Source organism: Amblyomma mixtum, chromosome 9 (assembly GCF_055824585.1).
Source record: "Amblyomma mixtum isolate Tamu chromosome 9, ASM5582458v1, whole genome shotgun sequence".
In the NCBI taxonomy this organism is placed as follows: domain Eukaryota; kingdom Metazoa; phylum Arthropoda; class Arachnida; order Ixodida; family Ixodidae; genus Amblyomma; species Amblyomma mixtum.
The window spans coordinates 99,228,059-99,248,915 of NC_143020.1; the positions used below are offsets into that span (position 1 = coordinate 99,228,059).

Here is a 20,857-nt window from a genome sequence, read left to right on the forward strand (position 1 = left end):
AATAAGGGGGATGGTGGGCAGTGCAAACTAATTTAAGTAATGTACTTACCATGTTGCCGAGCAGGCGTTTGTTTGGCTGGCACAGCTGGCATGCTTTTGAGGCACTGGTTTCTCGGTTTTATCATTTCACTTTATGAAGAAATGTTGGTTAAGTTTGGCTAAATTATAGGTGGATTTTGTCCTGCATCTGAACCATGGCAGAGATAACAGGAAGCAGTTAGGTATTACATTATTACAAGTATGGCCAGTCTGTGTTAAGTTTGTTATGTGACCAACCTTGGTCGCGTTTTTCTTAACACATATCAGACTCCCAGAACTGCATCGTTTTCGTGGGCATGCACTGTACATTTTCACTGTACATACACTGTAAATGGCATCATAAGACTACTTGCATCAAAGATAGTTCTGAACAGTGTCTAAACACTTGCGCAGGTGTGGTATTAGTTCTTTGGAGCGAGGATTTATGCTGGAAAGAACTACATTGTACATGTGTATAGAAAAATAGGCGTACAGCAAAGCTGAGTGACATCTGTAAATATATTGCAGTTTTTCAGTTGGAGTCATCTGTGTTTTGGTAAACATGGAAAAGAAAGAACATGACACTGGGTTCATTAACATGCACCCACACACATCAACCATGTTGCGAGCACTGCTGTGTAGTTCATGTGAATTCTGCGAGTGGAGTGACAATCGGCTTAAGTGTGAAGTCTCTCTGTATTGAGAAGGTGTCGCCATTCTTTCCTTTTGCCGTCACCCTCGTTTTTACGTTTACTATTTTATCTCTGTACTGCATCAATGATTGGCCCAGTGTGGTCACTAGTTTGCAAAGTTCGGACCGCTCAGAGTGCGGTATTTCAGCCCCACAACTGGCATAGCTATACCACCTTCGTTTTCACATTCACAGGTATATCTCCTCTTTCCCGTTACAATCGATAAGCTCTGGTTATCTACGGCCCCTGCTATTTTCCGTATCTTCGTCGTCCTCGTCGCAGACCAGGCCTAGCAGCCTTTGGAGGTGCCTGATGTAGCTGATGGCATAGCGTAGCGTCTCCACCTTGCTTAACCGGCGGTCTTTGTCGCGAGGGGGCAGAGGCAGTCGGCTGCGAAGCCGCTCGAAGCCGTCGTTCACGTGCCGAACCTGCAATGACGTTGGAAAGAAAACTGCTGCATTCACTGTTTAATTACGGCCATTGAAGAATGCAGAAACCTGCTGGCAAGAAACCATTTTTTGGCCGAAAGGTTCGGAATGGTAGTCTGCAATCTTACCAATTACTAGCGATTAGCAATTCAGTGCGCTATTGCGGAGGCTGAATGTGGTTCATTTGTTCCGCTAACTCAGTCCTTTGAATGCTGTGCAAGTGGCATGACATCAAGCTAACTGCCAATCAGAGTGCCCCATTACTACATATGGGCCCTAAGGCGAGTTCCACAACCGGATTGCAACACGCATGACCTTAAAGAAGTACAGCGATATAGTACAGGCACCAAATTTTCGGTTGTGGGATATTTGCATACAGCCGTTAAATAAACTACTGAATTTCTTATGGTGGAATTGTCTGCGTCGTCGTCTTCTATGGTGTTCTGTTCGCTTTCGTTCGGTTTTCATGCGTCGTTTGTGAGCTCCTTTTCCTGTAGAGGTGTCTAGTTTGAATGCCTGTTTTAGGACGCAAATATATATAGTGCACGCGGCAGCATGTCGGACTCTACTAGAAGTTAAGTAGAACAGAAAACTGGGCGAGTTGGTGAAGGTTCAACATTATGTACAGCGCGAAAAACTAAGATAGGGGAAGAAACACGCAAACAAACAAGCGCAGCGCTTGTTTGTTTGCGTGTTTCTTCCCCTATCTTAGTTTTTCGCGCTGTACATAATGTTGAACCTTCACCAACTCGCCCAGTTTTCTGTTCTACTTAAGTTTATCTCTAGTTCATTGGGCTCTTAAAAAAAAAAAACAGCGCTTGTTTGTTTGCGTGTTTCTTCCCCTACTAGAAGCTTGTGCATTCGGAGAAACGCTCAGTTGACAGAGCACCTTTTGGGAGTATGTATGTACAGCTTCACAACAAACATTGACTTAAAAAAAAATTGCTTCTAAATTGCGTTGCATTCTTTGTCCACAGTTTTTCAAAATGGTTCATAACCTCCTTGCCTTCCATCTTTATCTCTCTCTGAAGCACTCTCCAACTGTCAATTTTGTTTAATGTATTTCTATGGGTCGCGTTGCTGTCCGGTTCCCCCAGCCAGGGCAGTCTGCCACGCGGGCCTATCGCGATTTTTTAAAAATACATTGCATTTGAAACTTCCTTTCTTATACTTTCACAATTGAATCTAGGATATACTCGCTATTTCTGCTCAGAGGGACGACGTCACAGGTGCACTGTGACATCATTGGGCCAACAGCAGCGCCATTGCATCTTGCTTGCGTCACAGACCGGTATCATAGCTGTGGTATAATGGTAGCTGCTTCATTTGTTGTTATCCTGGCTATTGAGGCAGGCTGGCTTTAACTCTGTAGTGAATTAAAATGATGAAGCTGCGATTATATTGCAGTTTTTTCATAGCTCTTGTAACCTATATGTAGGCGTAGGCGAATACCTCGTGCTTATTCAAGTGTACTGGTGTCTTAAGCAATGTTACATAGCAGAAACGGGGCAATCAAAATTTTGTGCCTTTATTTGACATCTCTGCTGCTTGATCATGCTTTCCCCCAATGTAGAGTAACCAACCGTAACTTTTCTTGTTAGCCTCTTTCTGCCTTTCTAGTTCATCTTCGCCTCTCTGCAAACGGTACACACTAAACAAAAAGGAGTAGAAGGGGCGTAAGCTCCAGTGCACGCTAGAGCACATGTTACTCCCTTTTCACTCCCGTATTTGTGTGTAGAGTGTAACATCAATTAGCTCTACTTTTCACTCAAAGAAGAGTTCAAGTCTGGTGTAGTACTCGTGCTCTTCCCGTTGCCCTGCACTCTAAATAGAAAGGAGTAAAAAGGGAGTAAATTTGTCCTCTAGCTCACTCCCTTATAAAAGAGAGTGCACAAGAAGACAGCTTGCATTCTTTTTACTCCATAATAGGCTTAGAGTGCGTGGACCGCAGCAATCCTTACCCTCTGACGCTCGCGCTCGTTACGGCGGCGAATGAAGGTGGGCTCGAGCCAGTAGTCGTACGCTGAGTAGGGCACCGGCAGCGGGATCTTGCACTCGGGCGCAAAGGGGTCCGTCGCGCCTCCCTGCAGGTGTGGACGCACAGAAACGCCAAGCCAGACCGTTTCAGTCGTAGCACTATACTGCTTAGACATGCAGTTGCATGAATTAACTGAATACCGGCAGGTACCCTCCTGGTTATGACTCAACTTGGTGCATTGGAATGGCGCCGCAAAAGTTATAAGCCCGTAGTATGTAATAACATCACCATATGATGCACAGTCTTTGTCAAAAATGTACAGGCCGTGGGGTTTGTTGCAGGATCACCTTGCAGACACATTGTAGAACACCTGGAGGTTCTCCTACGCTCTGGAAGAGTAAGGGCGATGATCCCCTCGCCCCCGAGGAATTGGAGCTCTGGTGGCATGGCGTAGAACAGTGACCTGTATTTTTGACAATGACTGTGCAGACATCTGCTCATTTGCCTAAAGCGCTTGAACTTGCTTTGCAGTCTCTGACCGATAATTGTGATGGGCTTCTGCACTCGAAGCTCAACTGGGGCTCTGAAATGCCTTCCAAGGAGAGTACATAAATTCGCTCAATCGCTACATTCTGTTGTCATGAACACCGGAGCCAAATTATACACTTTCTACACGCAGCAGAGAACCCATAATCGCGCGCGAAAGTTGGCGAGTCCTTTTCGGCGACTTTTTCTTGCTCGCGCCCTCCTCCGTCACACGCTCATACGTAATTCTGTTCAGGGATGGCTATTGGTTACATTCTTTCGGGTGTCGCACTGCTACAATGGCCAGTCAGCATCGTCGCTCCGGCGGGTCAGGAAGCTCCGCCCTCGGCAGTGGGGCCGTAGGAGGAGCGCCAGCCTTCGAGCATGCAAAACTTGAGAGGATAGGGAAAGGCGCGAAAACGCTGAAATTCAGATTTTGACTGCAGATAATTCAGCTTCTGCTAAACGGATTTTAAAAATGTTTGCTAGATAATATTTATGAAGTATCGTCCTTTAACATCCAAGGAATACTGCAACTTTCTTGAGAGCCCCTTTCAGAGCCCCTTTAATATCTGAGCGCCTCGTGACATAGTTTCATGTTCGACTGGCCGTCACTTACTGTGCTAGTAGATGTAAGTACTGTTCACTGACTGGTGCTATATGTTTCGAGCTACGAGCGAAAGCGATAGTACGGAATGCCTGCTACATTACAATGAGAACATATGGTATGGTGCATCGTAACTTCTGCAGATCGCTATAGAAACGGCGCCCCAGGCTGCCAACAGTGTGCGCAGATATTGGCAACCCATCGAACTTAAAACAGTAATTCGGCGCACTTATAAGGTATAACTAGAATGCATATGCGCGGTTGAAACGAAGACGAAACTACAAATGACAACTATGTGTTTTCTAGTCATAGACCACCAACTTACCCAAAAATTAGCAGATCTGTTACACTTAAGGTGCCCTCGCAGACGAGCTGTTTCGAACCCAGAGTCCAACAGCAGATGTCACTGGAAGCACTCCGCTCGCGCTCTCCAGATAAATGTGTGGACGACGTCTGCACTTGGCTCACCGGTCGACCCTATTCATGCCACACCCGTCCCCTGCAACCCTGCTGCATCTCTGACGTCGTGCATACCTTGTCCGAGGAAGAGTCTTCCGAGTCAGAGTTGACAGAGAAGTCGGGCGAAGGCGCTGCGACCGCGGGCAGGTCTGGCATCTCCAGTGGCGTCTCTGGCGGCCCACCGCAGAAGAACCCCGTGGTGGGGAACATGGCGACCGCGGGCTGGTGGTGCGGAGGATGGAGAGCCACCGCCGACTGCTCGTGGAGGTGGCCCTGCTGGTGGTGGGGGTAGGCCGGCATCACGGGGGTCAGGGTGACGTACTCGGCCACGGAGGAAGACGACAGCGGCTTGCCCGGACATGGAGACAGCGCTGCTTCGTCCATGCTGGGCTGCGAGGGGCACAGGACACGTCGCCTTACCGAGAGGCCCCATTGTCGCAGTGGAGACGGAGCAAGGACAACTGCGTTAGCTGTTGCCTTTGCCCTATAGTCTTGAGCGACACGAAGCACGAGATCAATGTTTCTTCTTGTCATAGTCTTGGGCATATTCAGCCACGACATAGCACTTTATTTAATCCAGACAGCTTCCACATATCTCCGTATTGCAGACATCGCTGCAGAAAGCTTCCTAAAGAGCGCTGGAAAAAGAAACATGAGTTTAACTCACTAGATAAAGACATGAGTGCAGATGATATAGTGTGTGTGCGCGGAAGCATTTGAACACGAAGACAAGAATACCAGGTTGGTATGCACTGGCACGCAGCCGCACCGCGGCGCTGCGGTGCGCCGCCGCCCAGGGCGCGCATCGCGGCACCCTGCCGCCCATAGAGCTAATATACCAACTAGAGCACTGCACGGACCTCAATCGGAGGCCCAAGCCCGGCCCGGGCCCGAGACCTGAAGCCCGAGCCCGGCCCAGGCCCGCTAAATTATCGCTCTAGCGAGCCCGGCCCGGCCCGTGAATCCCGAAGTGAAGCCCAGCCCGGGCCCGGCCCGGCCCGTTTGCTCACTCTGAGCAAGTAGACTGCTACTCGACCGATAAGAAACTGGTCGGCAAAGGTTCTGAAACCACAGTTTGGCTTGCAGAAAGTTGGTTCTTTTTAACCCTGAAGGAAGTGGTTAAGAGTAGTGCTCGCCAGGCCCGTCTTTTGGACAGTGATCTCGTGAAAGTGCGCAAAGATAAACTTGGAAGTTCCGAGAGCCAAATAAAAATTGCTCCAAACGGGCGTAGTAGACTACTTTGTATTCCCCCATGGTTTTAATGTTATATTCTGCCACCCGGAAGTATAAACATTAAAGCTGCCTAGCAAGCAGTGGGATGTCATTTTTTTAGTGAACGCGATCTCACAGGTTGAATTCGTAGCCGAACTGGTCGCCTTTCAGCAGAAACGAAAAGCTAAAAGGCTTGAGTATTTCACGGTGTGTGTTTTGAATACTATAAGCGTCCTAAACTAATATGTTCTTCCCGAATGCATTTCTAATAGTGGATAAATATGTTTTGGGATGATGAACGATCAATGACCAATTAAGACCGGGTGAATTTTATTCTTACTGGTGGAGCAGAAGATAACGCGCGAATCACGTGATAACTTACAGGGCAAAAGACTTGTCATGACAACCAGGCTGAAGAAGCAAGGAGGGATATATGTGGTTACGAGATGAACTTTACAAACTCTCGCGATCTTTCGTGGCTGTTTCATTTAGAGACGTAGCGGTCAGCTGATCAAAAAGAAAACCAAACGCGCTTTAGTTTGCGAGTTTTCTCACATGAGAAAAATATAGCTATAAAATAAAAGTTATGTTTTTGGGGCTTAAGGACACAAGGGTAGTCGGGCTGTGAGAGACACCGAAGAAGAGGGCTCCGGATAATTTTGACTACCTGAGTTTCTATACAACGAGCGATGATACTACAAAGTACATGGCTGTCGTGTCTGCCACCTAAATAGAAATGCGGCCGCCGAGGCTAGGAGCAAACCCTGGTTCCGCGGCTCAGTAATCAAGCGCCTTGACCACTAAGCCACCGCGGTGGGGAAATAAAGAAATAAATATGTCAATGAATAAAGCTTAGTTTTTTTCTCAGCGCGTACTATAACCCACAGCTCACCCGTGTCGCTGCTCCAACGCCGCAGTTGTGTACTTCTCTGCATTAGTGAATGAATAGTCGGACACCAGCCGTTTCTGAACGGACCCATGCCCGACTCGGGTCCGCAGCTGTAAGCCCGAGCCCGCCCCGGGCCCGCAACTCCAGGCCCGGGCCCGGCCCAGGCCCGGCAAAACAGATCATGTCCCGGCCCGGCCCGCGGGCCGGGCCGGGCTTTCGGGCCGGCCCGAGCCCGTGCAGTGCACTAATACCAACCGCCGCCGGCCGCCATGATTGAGGTGCGCGTAGCAGACGAACTCCTGCTCCGTAAGCATGTTTTCTTCCCGTGTCGCATTCAGACTGCCGTTTGGAATCCGCATGCATCGGAGATTCGGCCGCTAAGTCGCCGAGCGCTAGAGCCGCATGAAACTACGTCGTAAACGAATGCCAGTTTGATTGGGAAGCTGCGCTTCTTAGCGCTGCTCGAGGCGGCCGAGAAAACAGGCGCAGCGACGAAAGTTGGTCGCGTGTTTAGTTCCCCTCGATTCTGGGATATAAGCTCGGATAGCAGTCAATGACAGCAACGCTTCCGTGAAACCGGAGAGCCGCATGCATAGTTCACGCACACTCGCGGGAAGGTGATCGGTGACTTGGCCTCTCGCTGCGGCGTCCGCGGTGCATGAGCACACCGAGTAAACGTCTGACAAAACGGGCCAGTATTATGCCTTGTGTAGGAGTCCACTGCACACAACGCACGCACATGGCCGGACATCGGAAGCCTTCTTACCTTTCTGGAGCAGTCGTTCTTCTGCACAAAGGTGGTCGTATAGGCTGTCACAACGGCCGCTTATAAAGCAGCAAACTGGGCTAGGTAGTCGTTCACTTTTGCACTGTGCACGCCGTATTGACAAAATTCGACACGAGAGTACCTGCTAGCTTACACTTGATAGCCCGCGCTTTATCAGTATCGTGTCTCTTTTTCGTGTCATCATCTGACAACACGGTTCACGGTGCAAAAATTGAGCTGTTCTGGTAAGGGCCGTGCACCTCGCAAGCCATGCAGTATCAACCTGACGCAAGCGCAAATTTCACATCGTCCGCCATAGGACGCCGCCTGGGTGGCCACGACTCCACCGAAAAACGAAGCGCATGTCCCACGAATACATTTCAAGACAAAAAAAAGCACGAGGTCACATCCTTTCATTCAACATATCTAAGCAAACTTTGGTGGTCGCCCTGCGTTTTTTTAGGATGCACTTCGTCCAAGAATTTTGCACGTCAACCTAGGATTGACGTATGAAACTTTATATCACGGTCAGATATGTATTCTCGAAAATCAGCGGCTCTGCGCAGATACACAGTCCACAGTTATGCAAGGAGCACCGCAGACGCGCCGCAGCTGTCGAGTGGCGCCGAGTCACCGATCACTTCCCGCAAATGTGCCTGAACTATGCATGCGGGTCTCCGGTTTCACGGAAGCGTTGCTGTCATTGACTGCTATCCGAGCTTATATCCCGGAATCGAGGGGAACTAAACACGCGACAAACTTTCGTCGCTGCGCCTGTTTTCTCGGCCCCCTCGAGCAGCGCTAGCAAGCACAGCTTCCCAATCAAATTGGCATTCGTTTACGACGTAGTTTCGTGCGGCTCTCGGCGACTTAGCGGCCGAATCTCCGATGCACGCGGATTCCAAACGGAAGTCTGAATGCGACACGCGAAGAAAACATGCTTTCGGAGCAGGAGTTCGTCTGCTACGCGCTCACCTCAATCATGGCGGCCGGCGGCGGTAAAGCCCCTCAATAAACGCACCGCAGCGCCGCGGTGCGGCTGCGTGCCAGTGCATACCACCGCGTAGTCCAGCGCTTGTTTCGTGCGTGTATGTTCGTGCTTATCTATTATACCGCTGGGAAATGCTTCCGTTTGTAGACCGGTGCCAACAAGCCCAACTATTTGCTCTCAGTGCTTGCGCGACATGCAGTGCACCAGACCAAGAGATTTGTGCGTGTGTGTGCGTGCACCATGCGGCCAAACGCCGCAAGTTGCGTTCTTCTTTGCCTAAAGCATGTCCGCCATGCCGGAATCACGTTTTCACTTAACCACGGCCAGCTTTCGAGGGACTACCGCGCTTTTCTCTGCGCCATGTGCAGGACAATACCTGATGTGGACGCATCGAAGATATCTCCTCAGTTGCATCAGCTGCAAGCTAGGGACCAACGGTTGGGAGGCAGCTCAAGAACCGTCTGTCTTCAGCTGCTGCGTCCGTAGCCGAGTCAGCGGGCTAGACTGGTAACGGAAACAAAAGCCGAACGTTGACGTGCAGCATGCACGCCCTCATGCTGGCAGCAGCCATAAGCCACTTTCGTGGCAAGGGTCTTGTTATGTTTACTAGTGGTCTACACTGTGGAGGTGTGGCCATCTGAGCACTGTCTGCCGTTGTTGCTTCAACTATCATCTTCATCAGCCTGACTACGCCCACTGCAAGGTAAAGGCCCTTGTCCTTTGCCAGCTGTGGCCACCGCATCCCCACAAACTTCTTGATCTCATCCGCTCGCCTAACTTTCCGCAGCCCCTGCTACGGTTGCCTTCTCTTGAAAGGACCAGCGGTTATCTTGCTTCGCATTACAAGCCCTGCCCAAGCCCATTAACCCGCGTCTGTTCCCTCACCACTCTGCCCGCTTCCGGTCTCTTAACGTTACACCTATAATTTTTCTTTCCATAACACGGTGCGTTGTCCTTAAAGGGGTGGAGACACCAAATTTATGGTTCGCGCGTTCTTAGTTTCAAACGCTTCTTATGGCTCCAGGAAGCATGATACACACTCAAATATTCATATATTCACAGTGAATAATTTATTATCGCATTTTTAGGTGAACGATTTTCGGTTTCGGAACGCCGAGTTGTACAGTGACGTCACAGAGGGGGAAGATCAACTACTTCGCCTGGTCACGTGGGCCCACAAAAGTTGTGACGCATCAACTGCTGCATCGTCTGCTTTCTCACACACGTGCTGACCAGCGCATGAAAAAAAACAACGGCATGGCTATAGCAGCTCGGATTCTGACGGATCTGATTCCAATGAGTGAGGACATCGACTTTTTTTGATGACACGCTAATATGTCATCAAAAAAAAAAAATATCGCCTTCGCGAGTTCGCGTGAGGATGCGAAACACTTTCCAAAATGCCAGTGAGCATCGCTGCGCCGCTCTACCCAAGCTGCGCCCACAACCGGTGTCACACTTCGCCGCAGTGCAGCAGTACCTGAGCGCTGCTTGGGATGGTGTACAAATATAACAAGAAAAGACAAGATCGCCTTGTTATCAGAACTGCCAGCTATACTCGAGCAGCGACAAAGCATATACCTGCTTATGTTGGGAGCTTTCGGCAATGGCACCGCTCGCGGGCGCTCCGGGCGACGAGCTCTGCTGCTGCCTGGCTACCGTGGTCGTCGCTAGGCCTATAGCCTGTTTCGCAAGCGGCCGGCGCTTCGGAAGTAGCCTGCGCTATAATAAAAGGCCTACTTTTCACAAATAGCTTTAGTGTCAACAGCATCATCTCACAATAAAATAATAGTATGGTCAATCTCTTCGACGCCTTCGGCAGCGGACCTTGCGGGCGCCAGGCGAGCCGGACCCGAACGTCGGGCCAGCGGCAGCTGAGAGGCGGTTGTGGCAAGAAATTTGCTCATATCACAGTTGTTACCTCTACCAGCAGCTCAGTATTAGTCAGCGATCCTCAAAAATGACAATTTTTTCACATTTCTTGTCCCATGGTTTATTATTTACGTCAAGAACACTCTTCAGCTCGCTTTTATGACGTCGGCAGACGGTATCCAGGCTGGCCGACCGGCCGGCAGGCTCGGCGTACTTCACGTCCGCACAAGAAAATACAAATCAGCCATGCTACCAGAAAGGATATGCTTCCTAGATTCGAGATACGACAGCATGACTGTGCTAAAAGTGGATCTTTCGGCAACGACACTGCCTGCGGCAACGCCGGGCGACGACCTGCGCGCTGGTCCCAGACTGCCCTAGTCGTCGCTAGGCCTAGCTGGTTTCGTATCGACTTCGCAGCTGAGGGCGCTTCGAGACTGGCCAGCGCTCAGAAACGTGCTCCGCTCGGCACCCCTTTACTGTGAACTCGTCCCATAATAAGAGATATGTTCGATTTCCACGACGTCTTCAGCAACGGAACTAGCAGACGGCAGGCGAACCGCACCAGGTAGCAGCAGCACAAAACCGGCTATGGGATGAAATTAGCTTGCTTCGCAGTCATCACTGCAGGAACTCGGTATTTGCCAACGATCGTCAGAAACGATGCATTTTTGATATTCATATATCCCAGGGTTTGCTATGAACGTGAACAAACAATACTATCGCGTTCTTCAGATGCCGGCGGTCGGCACGAAGACTGGCGCAGGCCGCCCGGCTCCAAGGAGTGCGCCCTATGTCATCATGACGCTGCCGCTCTCCGCGTTGGCATTGGCTGCCGCTTCCCGTCGTTGCGTTTGCCGCGAGCGGCCCGCCGTTGACATCTAGCAGGCCGGACGCAGGCGGCGAGCTGCAGTCGGACGGTATGACGCTGCTCGCAACGGCGCGCCGCAAACCGAGCGAGGGGCGGTTAGCAGCAAAAGCGGCTCGCTGGTGCGTCGACTGCGCTCACGCGGCTGTGCCCCGCTCATCGTACGTCACTGTATTTTGATATGACGTCACTAAAACTTTAATTTTTCTTCCCACCTTGTGACGTCAGGGTTGATGGCGCTAGCGATGGCTCTAGGTCGTGAGAGTGAGCATTTAGGTAATCTTTGGAACCGAATTAAAATATTTTTTAAGCGTTTGTTGTGTCCAACACTTGGCTGTCAGTGCCCTTGCATACATAGGAATCCCATAGCAGGCTTTTTATAGCTTCAAAATTTGGTGTCTCCACCCCTTTAACTTAAGCTGAACCCTTTTCCTTATCCTCCACGTTTCTGCCCCATAGGTGAGTACCGGTAAGATACAGCTGTTGTATAGTTTTCTCTTGAAGGATATTGGTAAACTGTCATACATTACCTGAGATAATCTGCCATGTGCGCTCCACCCCATTCTGATTCTTCTAGTTATTTCCCTCTCATGATCCGGATCCGCCATCATTACCTGCCCTAAGTAGACGTATTCCCGCACTGCTTCCAGCACCTCGCTACCAATTGCGAACTGCTGTTCCCTTGCTAGGCTGTTGAACATTACTTTGGTTTTCTGCTTCTTAATTTTTTTTATGGAAGGGGTAATCCCCTTCCTGCATTGTCGAGCTGCTTCCTGCATTATCACGCTAGCAGGGTCATATGTGAATCGGCCGAAGCCATTGGCTGGAAGGGGGGTCCTTTGAAGGGGAAAACCCGCTGCGCTCTTGAGTTGCATCTGTCTATAGCTTGTGTAGGCTGTCTCCGCACAAAGGCAGCGTCCGGGCAGAAGTTCACAAGATGTTTGCAGCACTACGGAAGGTAGAGCTCTCTCGTCCAATCAGGACTGCAGAAACACAGAAAATAGTCCCTCGAATATTTGAGGAGTGTATGACTATTAATCAAAACAATAAGCATTGCAACTAAAAACATGGTTTGGACAGGTATATTTAAATGGTAGGGAGTGTTTCAATCACTGGTGATATTACCAGACAAAGCCCGTACGGACACAGCTCTGCGGAGGCCTGCTGCTAGGTAGTGATGCGTCGCCACTTTCCAACATGGCGTCGGTCGAGTCTGTTGTGTCTCCTGTGTGCTCTACACCGACAGTGTGCTGTTTCCCCTAGCAGGCGAAGCAGGGGGCTTCGCGACAACAGAGGAACTGATCAGAACAGGTTGCGACAAAAAAAAAAGTGGGGCTAGTCCCTTTGGAACGGGCGTCCGCCTGTCCAAAAACAAACCAAAAAAAGAATAAAAAGACATCAAGCGCCACCTGCTAGAGGTAGAAAGAAGCCACCTGGACATCAGGTGGATCGAGCCACAGGCGCGTAGGAACACACTAATGTAGTGCGCGCCATCCTGATTGGACGAGAGAGCTCTACCTTTCGTAGTGCTGCAAACATCTTGTGAGACGGAGTATAAGGTCTCTTCGATTTGGCTTGCACTGGCTGTACTAGTTCTGCAGCGGTGCCAAGTGGTCACGTGAGTGTGCAGCGCCAGTTCAACAAGTGCAGATACAGCCCGTACACTAGCGCGCACCGGCCACTGGCAAAACGAAGGCGCAAGTGCAGCCGCGCCGTGCTGCACTAGGGAAGCGCACCTGAAGTTTGCTCCCACTGCACCAGCGCCACTTCTCCCCTGCCGGTCATTTTGGCGTTGCTGTCCGGGCACGTCGCCGGCGGAGCGCATTGAGCCAGCAGCCTGTCGGCTGGTACGCGCGTGCTGCTCGCGCAGCTGGCACTCTCTCTTTCATTGTGAGCACGTGCCGTCCTGCTCGCGGGCGCACAAAAGTGGTGTTGCCGCTCGCTGTGAATTCCGCGACGTTCTAAGAGTGGAGAAACTGGTTGTGTGTGGGGCTGTCACAATAGTTCTCTGAACATCAACGGCCAAGGAATGCCCGTGTAATTCTACAGATTTCCTGGTGATGTCCTACATTCTTGGGAAAAAAAAATTTAATATTGGAAAATTGTAACGTACAGCAACGGAAATATTGAAGGTAATGGTCCACCCTTTCTATATGCAGCAAAATCTTAAATATTTTTCATCGCTCGTATCGAGCAGTTGACGATAGGAAAAACGTTAATACGAAAAAAAAATGCAAGCCTATCGATGGGAGATTGCTATAGTCAAATCTTCCAGTATATGAAAAAAAAATGCGGTAATACATTTTTTACTATTCAAAAATGTTTTTGTCCGGAATTGTTGCGTATGAAATGGATGATAACGAGAAACGGCAGGCCTCGATAACTGCTATGGGCAGGGTGAAGTAAGCTTTTTCCTGTTACTAAACACGTTTGGTATGTCGCACGCGTAATATTATTTCTGCGCAGTTTTTGCTGTAATTCACTAAGCATGCAGTGTTTAGTAAAGCTCGCGCTAACGAAACTCATTTTTTTTACCGTTTTTTATTTTGGAGACTGACTGCAGCTAGCGGCATTATGCATACGCGTGTGAGGCAAGGTCAGTGATCGCCTGAATGTTCCGACTTGTGACGCCGGGCTCAATTTTCGAAGTTGCTTTACATGTAAAAAATTTCAAAAAATAAAAATAATCAAAATGTTTGCTTGCACATGAATGAGCGTTTGCATATGAGCGATGGCTCTGCAAATAATTGTTTTGGGGATGCGCGTGCGCTGTAATCGGAATTAAAATAACTATACGAACCGCTTATCTCCGTTGTAGCGATTGACAAACTAGAGCATTTTTTCTCTTAGCCGTATATAGCAAGCAGCTGGTAGGCGCATTTCGTGCGTGTTTTCGTTTTTCTCCTCAGCCTCGCGTGTCGCCTTAAGGCCACTTTATTTTAAGTTAAAATAAAAATTATTTCCATCATTATTCATCGAAACACGTAACAAAATCCTTATTATTTGGCCAACAAACCTGCATGCACCAAAGTGCTCAGTCACCCCACGAAATTAAGCATCTTGCGAAGATGGCCGTGCCAAAAAAAAAAAATGGTATTTACCTCGAATTCCACGTCTTAAATGATCTCGTCATTTACTTGCGATACACATTTCGCCGTTACGGTACCGGCTTTTTCGTCAACAATCTGCTTCACGTAGTGGGCCTGATCCACTAGCAGTTCTTTTTTCAAGTTCGCAGCGAAAAAAAAAATTCACTGTCCACTATTTCTTTTAACCTACATCTCAGAGCGTACTGCAGCGACCGAAAGAAATGCGAACAGCGCAGTGCCTAGGCTCTCCGCTGTTGGAATTTATTTTCGTCACGCTTATACTTGGCTCGCAACACAAATACGCTAGACACATCCGTGATACAATAATGTACCACTCTAGCGTCTTTTTGTTACTACCGAGATAAAAACGCATTGAAGATAAATTCCGACTGCGCAGCGCGTGGGCGCCCTGCTGTTCGCATTTTTTTCTAGCGCCCCTGTACATTTTGCTAATCCTCTGAAGCTCGCCAGCGTTCAAGCACGAGGGAAAAAGCTCGGGAATGCACAAAGAGATTTGCAGGCTGACCAACACGTGCAAAGTACGTGCAGAACTGGCTTTTTTTTTTTTTTTTTTCAGGGGAAAGCGCGCTGCTCGCGCAGCTACTCAATGGGAGGTGTGACCGGTTTGCCCGGACAAAAATACGGAGTCGGTCGGAGAGGGCGCTTTTCACTGGCGTCCGCAGCGCCCCCCTCGTGCAGAACTCGTGCAGAACTAGGCTTTCACCTTGACAAAACGAGGAGAAAAGTGCAGAGGGCGCGCGCGGCACCGGAAAAACGAGGACGACGGTGCTGCACCCCTTGAACTGGTGCAGCTGGTGCTGCCAAATCGAAGAGACCTATAGTGTCCTCTTCGGCGCAGCGCCGACTGGATGACAAGCTGAGCTTGGTGAAGCAGACTCGGGGCATCATTATCGGAGCCTGAGGGATGTGTTGTAAATGAAGTTTCTTTCTTTCTTCCTCTTGCATCACAACACGTCCGCTGTGGTGGACTGACCAAGACGTAGAGCTCGAAGCGTGCAGCTGTAACAACTGGCAAACCGCGCATAAGACGAATGTTGCAAGAAAAACGAAGTGTATTTAAATAGTGATGCACCACAGAAATATAGTCACCCGTTTAGACGCTGGAATGTAGAGAAGTACGTCAAGGGCAGCATATATTAAAGGAAAATCGTGACCTTCCAAATGGACCACACAAGCAGAAGAATCTGATCCTTCGTGTTACAGGACAGCTCCTGGCAACGATATCGTTTAGCCGAGAATTGATAGTGATGCGGTCTAAGAGAAACGAACTAACCTTTCCAAAGGAGTGACAAGAAAAAAAAATCACTGAATATTATATATAGTGGCTGCAGTAGCTACCATATTTTTTCGGACCCGACAGGGACTCACACTGACCAAGTACTGCCTGTAAAATAGGAACAAACACTAAAGAAAAAAAAGCGACCATCTAACCCTCCTGAAAGTTCTGAAAAAACGCGGAAATTTCAGAGCGTTGCCAGTGTACTGTATGCAATAAATTCTTCGCGGCTGTGCGGTAGGTCAGACCACTGACAAACGGCTTCGTACATTAGATGACAACGTTCTAACCGTACTCCCACGTACCAATTTAAGATGTTAGTAATTATCAGAACGCTTCCCTTTCATCTCGAGACATGGAGCAACACATTAAAGACATTGCCTCCTCTTTAGTATCCATTTACTAGGGCTGCGCGGGTATTCCAAACGTTTCGAAGATAACTCAAATAGTGCTTTTTAATCCGGAGCTATGTTTGGCAAATTCGATATTTTTTTAAGTACTTCGAAGCCGCCGCATAAAGTGGCTCAGTGGCAGTGCTTTTCGGCTGTTGAGCAGGAGTCCGCGCGGATCAAATTCCGACCACGGCGGCTGTATTTTCATGGAGGCCAAACACAGAGAACCCCATGTTCTTTGGTTTCGTTACAATTGAAAGAACCTCAGGTGGTTGAAACTAATTCAAATCCCTTCGCTCCAGCTTGCCTCATAGCCCGCAGCGTTTACTCTTAGGCGTAAAAACCTATCCGAACAAGGTTTTGCAATGTTCTGCTGGGCTCGTAAGCACTTTTCTCACGATAAAATCAACGAAACGCATTCAGCAGATTGCATAGAAGTAATAGAACAGTGATGTATATCTAGGGTTATTCGTTTTCGGGTTTTATATTTTTTCAAATTCGGGGGGTAAAAATCGGGCGTTATTTTTCGGCTCGGTAATAGGGGAGAAATCGGGTTTTTCGTGGAAAAACTCCGAAGTTCTGGTTTTATCGGGTTAAATTTGGAAACTAATAAATTATTCGATTTGCTATAACCGGTGGGTAACAATTAGGGCTATATTTTGGGCTGCTTCCAAGAAGGTATTGCAAAATTTGGCGTTTATTTTGTAGTTAATTATTACTCGCAGTGAGAGGCAACGGTCAGTTTTGAGAAAAACACTTTATTCACAAGGGCTGGCCATCGACGTTCTACACGTCCTTATTAACATACATAATAATCTGCATGCGCAACATCTCGGTTTCCATCCGAGACATGTCTGGTCTCTGCAGGTACCTTAGCTGCCGCTAGCTAGGCACAACAATGACAACGCTGCATTTGCTAGCCGCCTGTCGGCCGCCTTGGCCGCCTCTAGCCTGCGCGCCAACTGGAGTCACAGCAATTCCGTGGGCACAATTGTTTCAGAAATCGGGAAAAATCGGGTTTTACCCGATATTTTAGGAACACGTTCGGGGTGCAAAAACCGGGTAAAATCGGGTTTTACCCGAAAACGAACAACCCTATGTATATTCCATAGGGGCCATAACTCGCGCGTTTCAATATATTTAATACTCTCTCTGAGGGAGAGCTGACGGACTCACAGGCGAAGCCGTTCTTAACTTGGTTTCCGGGTTAACTGGGTTTGTAACATATTAGCGGTGTTGGACATAACATTGTCACTGACACTTTGTGTTGCTTGCGCTGTTCCTCTGTGTGTGCCATTTTCGCTGTGCGCAGTTTTTCAGCATTGATATATATCAATCTACTTCAAGATTGTCACCATGCACAGGCCCGTATACTGCATAACACTCTGACGTAACACATAGCAATTTCTTTTCTCCAATCGATGTTCACAAAATATTCACGTTGATTCGAAAACTATATACTCGATACGAATGTCATTCGCTTTTTACTCTCTTTAGAGCTGTCATTAGCTCGGCCCAGTCGTCTAGCTCGTTTGGTAGTTATGGTGAGACTATCTTTCCATTTATCGGAACTCTCGCTTTATTACCTGTGTACCGAATGCTCGCCTGTCCAAGCAGCATACAGCTTCAAAGGAGGCATTCGCTTTGGTGCCGTAGCCTCTCAACAAAGAGTGTGCTATATGAGCAAGAATCACAGAAAAGCGTGTTAGTATATCGCATAAACGCTAGTGGTCCGCCTGTATCGTTATCAGATATATCAAAGCGTGCGATATTTTTTGTTAATCGCTTTAGCAGAACCCGAACAGAAGGTAGGCCCGATTTGGCCGGTCGAAGCACGAATAACGGTCGCTTTGGGAGACTTGAGAACTACTTGTTTAAAGCGCTAGGATTAGTTATAACGTGAATTTGACAATTTTCTTTTTTATATACGTTAATACAAGAGGTGTGCCAGCGTTGGTAATTAATACTTGCTTGGTGTGGCTACTGTGTCTCTGTACACCCCAATTGGCACTGAAACTCCTTTACACGTCCCAAAGATGTCCGAAACGTCCACAGGACGTCCAGGATGTTTCAGTGCTTATTGCGACTTATTTGCGCCTTTATCGTTTCCGGACGTGTTGGATATTGTGCAACAGCCTCTTTCTGAATTTCAAAGAAAGTTGAGTTTAACGAACGTTGGCTAATCACCACAAGCCAGTGGCACAAGCACGCAACTAAATTGACACTCGCTAACAATTAAGTGGCCTCACGTGGCACTTAATTACGTTCGAAGATCGAAGCAGGATTCGAAGCCGCGTTTTGAGATACTGTTCCGAACAAACTTTCATCTTCTAATATAGGTTGGACGCAAAATTTTTGAACGAGGCCTTTGATGATTTCAAACGCGAGGAGTTTACGCGCGAAATTAGGGCGCCGACATGACGGCTAAAGGCGTTTCATTTTCTCGGTACAACTCCTTAAGAGAAACTTACTTAAGAGAGTGTGCACTTCAAGCAAGGCTTTGACGACACAAAACGCTGATAAAAGATTCCATCGCAGTTAACGGCATTCCTAAATCTATGAAGCTGAAATAAGGTTTCTGCACAAATTGAGGGAAGTCACTCATTCTGCTAAGAAATTTCGTTATCATTTTTTCACAATATTATTGTTTGCCTGGCCTCCGCAACACCTTTTACCCTGCAAATCGTATCTGATGAGTAAAATTCGTTATCTTTCTTAGCGCCCTGCATGTGAGAAATCTAAACTGCTGATGTCCAAAGGCGCGTATACCGACACCTGCGTAACGCACCAGTAAGCGTTAAACTCCATAAACAACCTCTTATTACTCGAAATGAGCGCTCTAATTACATCCTAGTAATAACTCCACTGATGTCATGGACGTCAGTTAAGAAATTAAAGTACTTACCGGAACGCATGCAGCCGCTGTCTACGCCGGTATCCACGCGGATCCGCTTAGAGCGTGCGACATCGGCATCTCTTCTCGGACCCTCTGCACCTGTCCGCTGAATAAACCGGTGCGCGCATTCATTCGGGCACTCCGACCGAGCCGGGGACCGCTCCGAAGCGAGACGGAGCGATACACGCAAAAATAGAAGAAGAAAAACCTGCGTAAATGAGGAAAAACGCGAATTAATGGTTCAAAACACAAAAACTCAGCGCTTCCGAAACTGAAACGACCGTTGTCTACTCAGCTGCCTACTGCTCGCGGCCGCGTAGCGATCCTATTGGTTGGTGGCGCGGAGGCGTGGCGTATGACGTCATGCGTGAAAAGTGGTGGCGTCGCTATTTGTCGATCGGCGACTGTTTCAGCACAGAGCTTGCGGGAAGGGATTTTTTTTGTAATTTACTTTATAGCCCACCCTAACGAATGTTTAAACTCTACTTATCGCGAACAACGTCGTGTATATTGAGGACAAAACACTTTATTGCGTGGAAACCAGACTGCCGAAGGTTGACAGGATCTGTTTCGATAATGTTTGATTACTGAGTGTAAAAGTTACTCGTTTCGTTTTTGTCTACTACGCATTGACATGTTCAGGCTTAGTGGTGTAGCAGTAAGTAGTAGTAGTAGTAGTAGTAGTAGTAGTAGTAGTAGTAGTAGTAGTAGTAGTAGTAGTAGTAGTATGTGGCAGCAGAAACACGAGGAATATGCACCGGCCTGCCGAATGGCACCAAGTGAACCGCCATCCCTCATTTTAAGCTATATTTTCACTCTCAACTACTGCTAGTGAACACAGTTATACTGGAAGGAAAGAATGTCTTAATATTTTCTACAACATTCTTAAATATAAGTCAGTTTTCTGCCTGCTTTTCGGTCAGCAGCGATCCCTTAACACTTTCATTCCTTCGTATCCAGTCTGAAATACAGCAATTTTCTCCAATCCTTAACTCTTTATTTATTAACAATAAAGCAACCCGAAACAATACATGTACAAGAGAAACACAGCACACAACACCGCGCTAGTCCAAGCCTTCACTCTTGCAGCTACTGCCATCGTTTTTAAAGAGGTAATTCTCAACCGGATTCTTTACCGGAATGTATTGCGCACTCGTTTACGAAAACCAGACCAGTCAGACCAATTTACATATTTAGAGACCAGCAGCTAATCGCTGTTAACTGGTTTATTACTTTTTTTTTTTACACTCGCACTAGGGACATTGTTTGTCACTGGGTTTTACGGGATAGCTACTTCGGCACGACGAGGAATGAGGGGCACTCTCAGCTCTCCACCACCTTTCAAGCCCACAACACCGCGAAAGGATGAAACGGCCCTCGGCTTCCCAGTTGTGCAGCCTTTTCGCCCCCGAGAGGGCGCTCAATTATTCAGCGCGCAGCAGCGAAGCCGGATCGCATTCCGGCGCTGATCGGACGACGGGGTGACAGGTATACAGAGCGGATCCTCCTGCGCTAATGCACTCGGTGACAGGAGAACTTTTACGTCGTTATGTGGCACTGAAAGGCACGCCGGCGTCCTGTTATCCACTGCCGCGTTCAGCGTTTCTCTTCCTGCACTCTTCATTATTTCTCTTACATTATTTCTTTCGTTCTGTTCTCAATTACTCCTTACTTTGTTACTTCCGGCTGCGGCGGTAGAATTTCGATTTCGATGGAGGTGAAATGATAGGACTACGGCACTTCTTCCTCTCTTTTTAATTTCACCCCACCTTCCTCCCTTCATTTACGGCGCGGTTCAGGTGTCCATACAGATATGCGAGCTACTCACTGAGCCATTTACTTTCCTCAAAAAACCAATTTTAAATTATAGAAGCCCGT

The 20,857-nt window shown here is 48.2% G+C and overlaps 1 protein-coding gene across 1 annotated transcript; it reads right to left on the bottom strand.

The window, feature by feature from the left end:
* Nucleotides 1-571: 571 nt before the first annotated feature.
* LOC149330283 (achaete-scute homolog 3-like) lies at nt 572-19,390 on the bottom strand. The gene is made up of 4 exons (XM_089559809.1): nt 18,989-19,390; nt 4,783-5,097; nt 3,100-3,222; nt 572-1,138 (listed from the first exon to the last, which is right to left on the bottom strand). Exons 2-4 carry the CDS (start codon nt 5,089-5,091, stop codon nt 944-946), a joined length of 627 nt encoding a protein of 208 aa, XP_089415935.1. The 5' UTR covers nt 5,092-5,097; nt 18,989-19,390; the 3' UTR covers nt 572-943.
* Between the last annotated feature and the right edge of the window lie 1,467 nt (nt 19,391-20,857).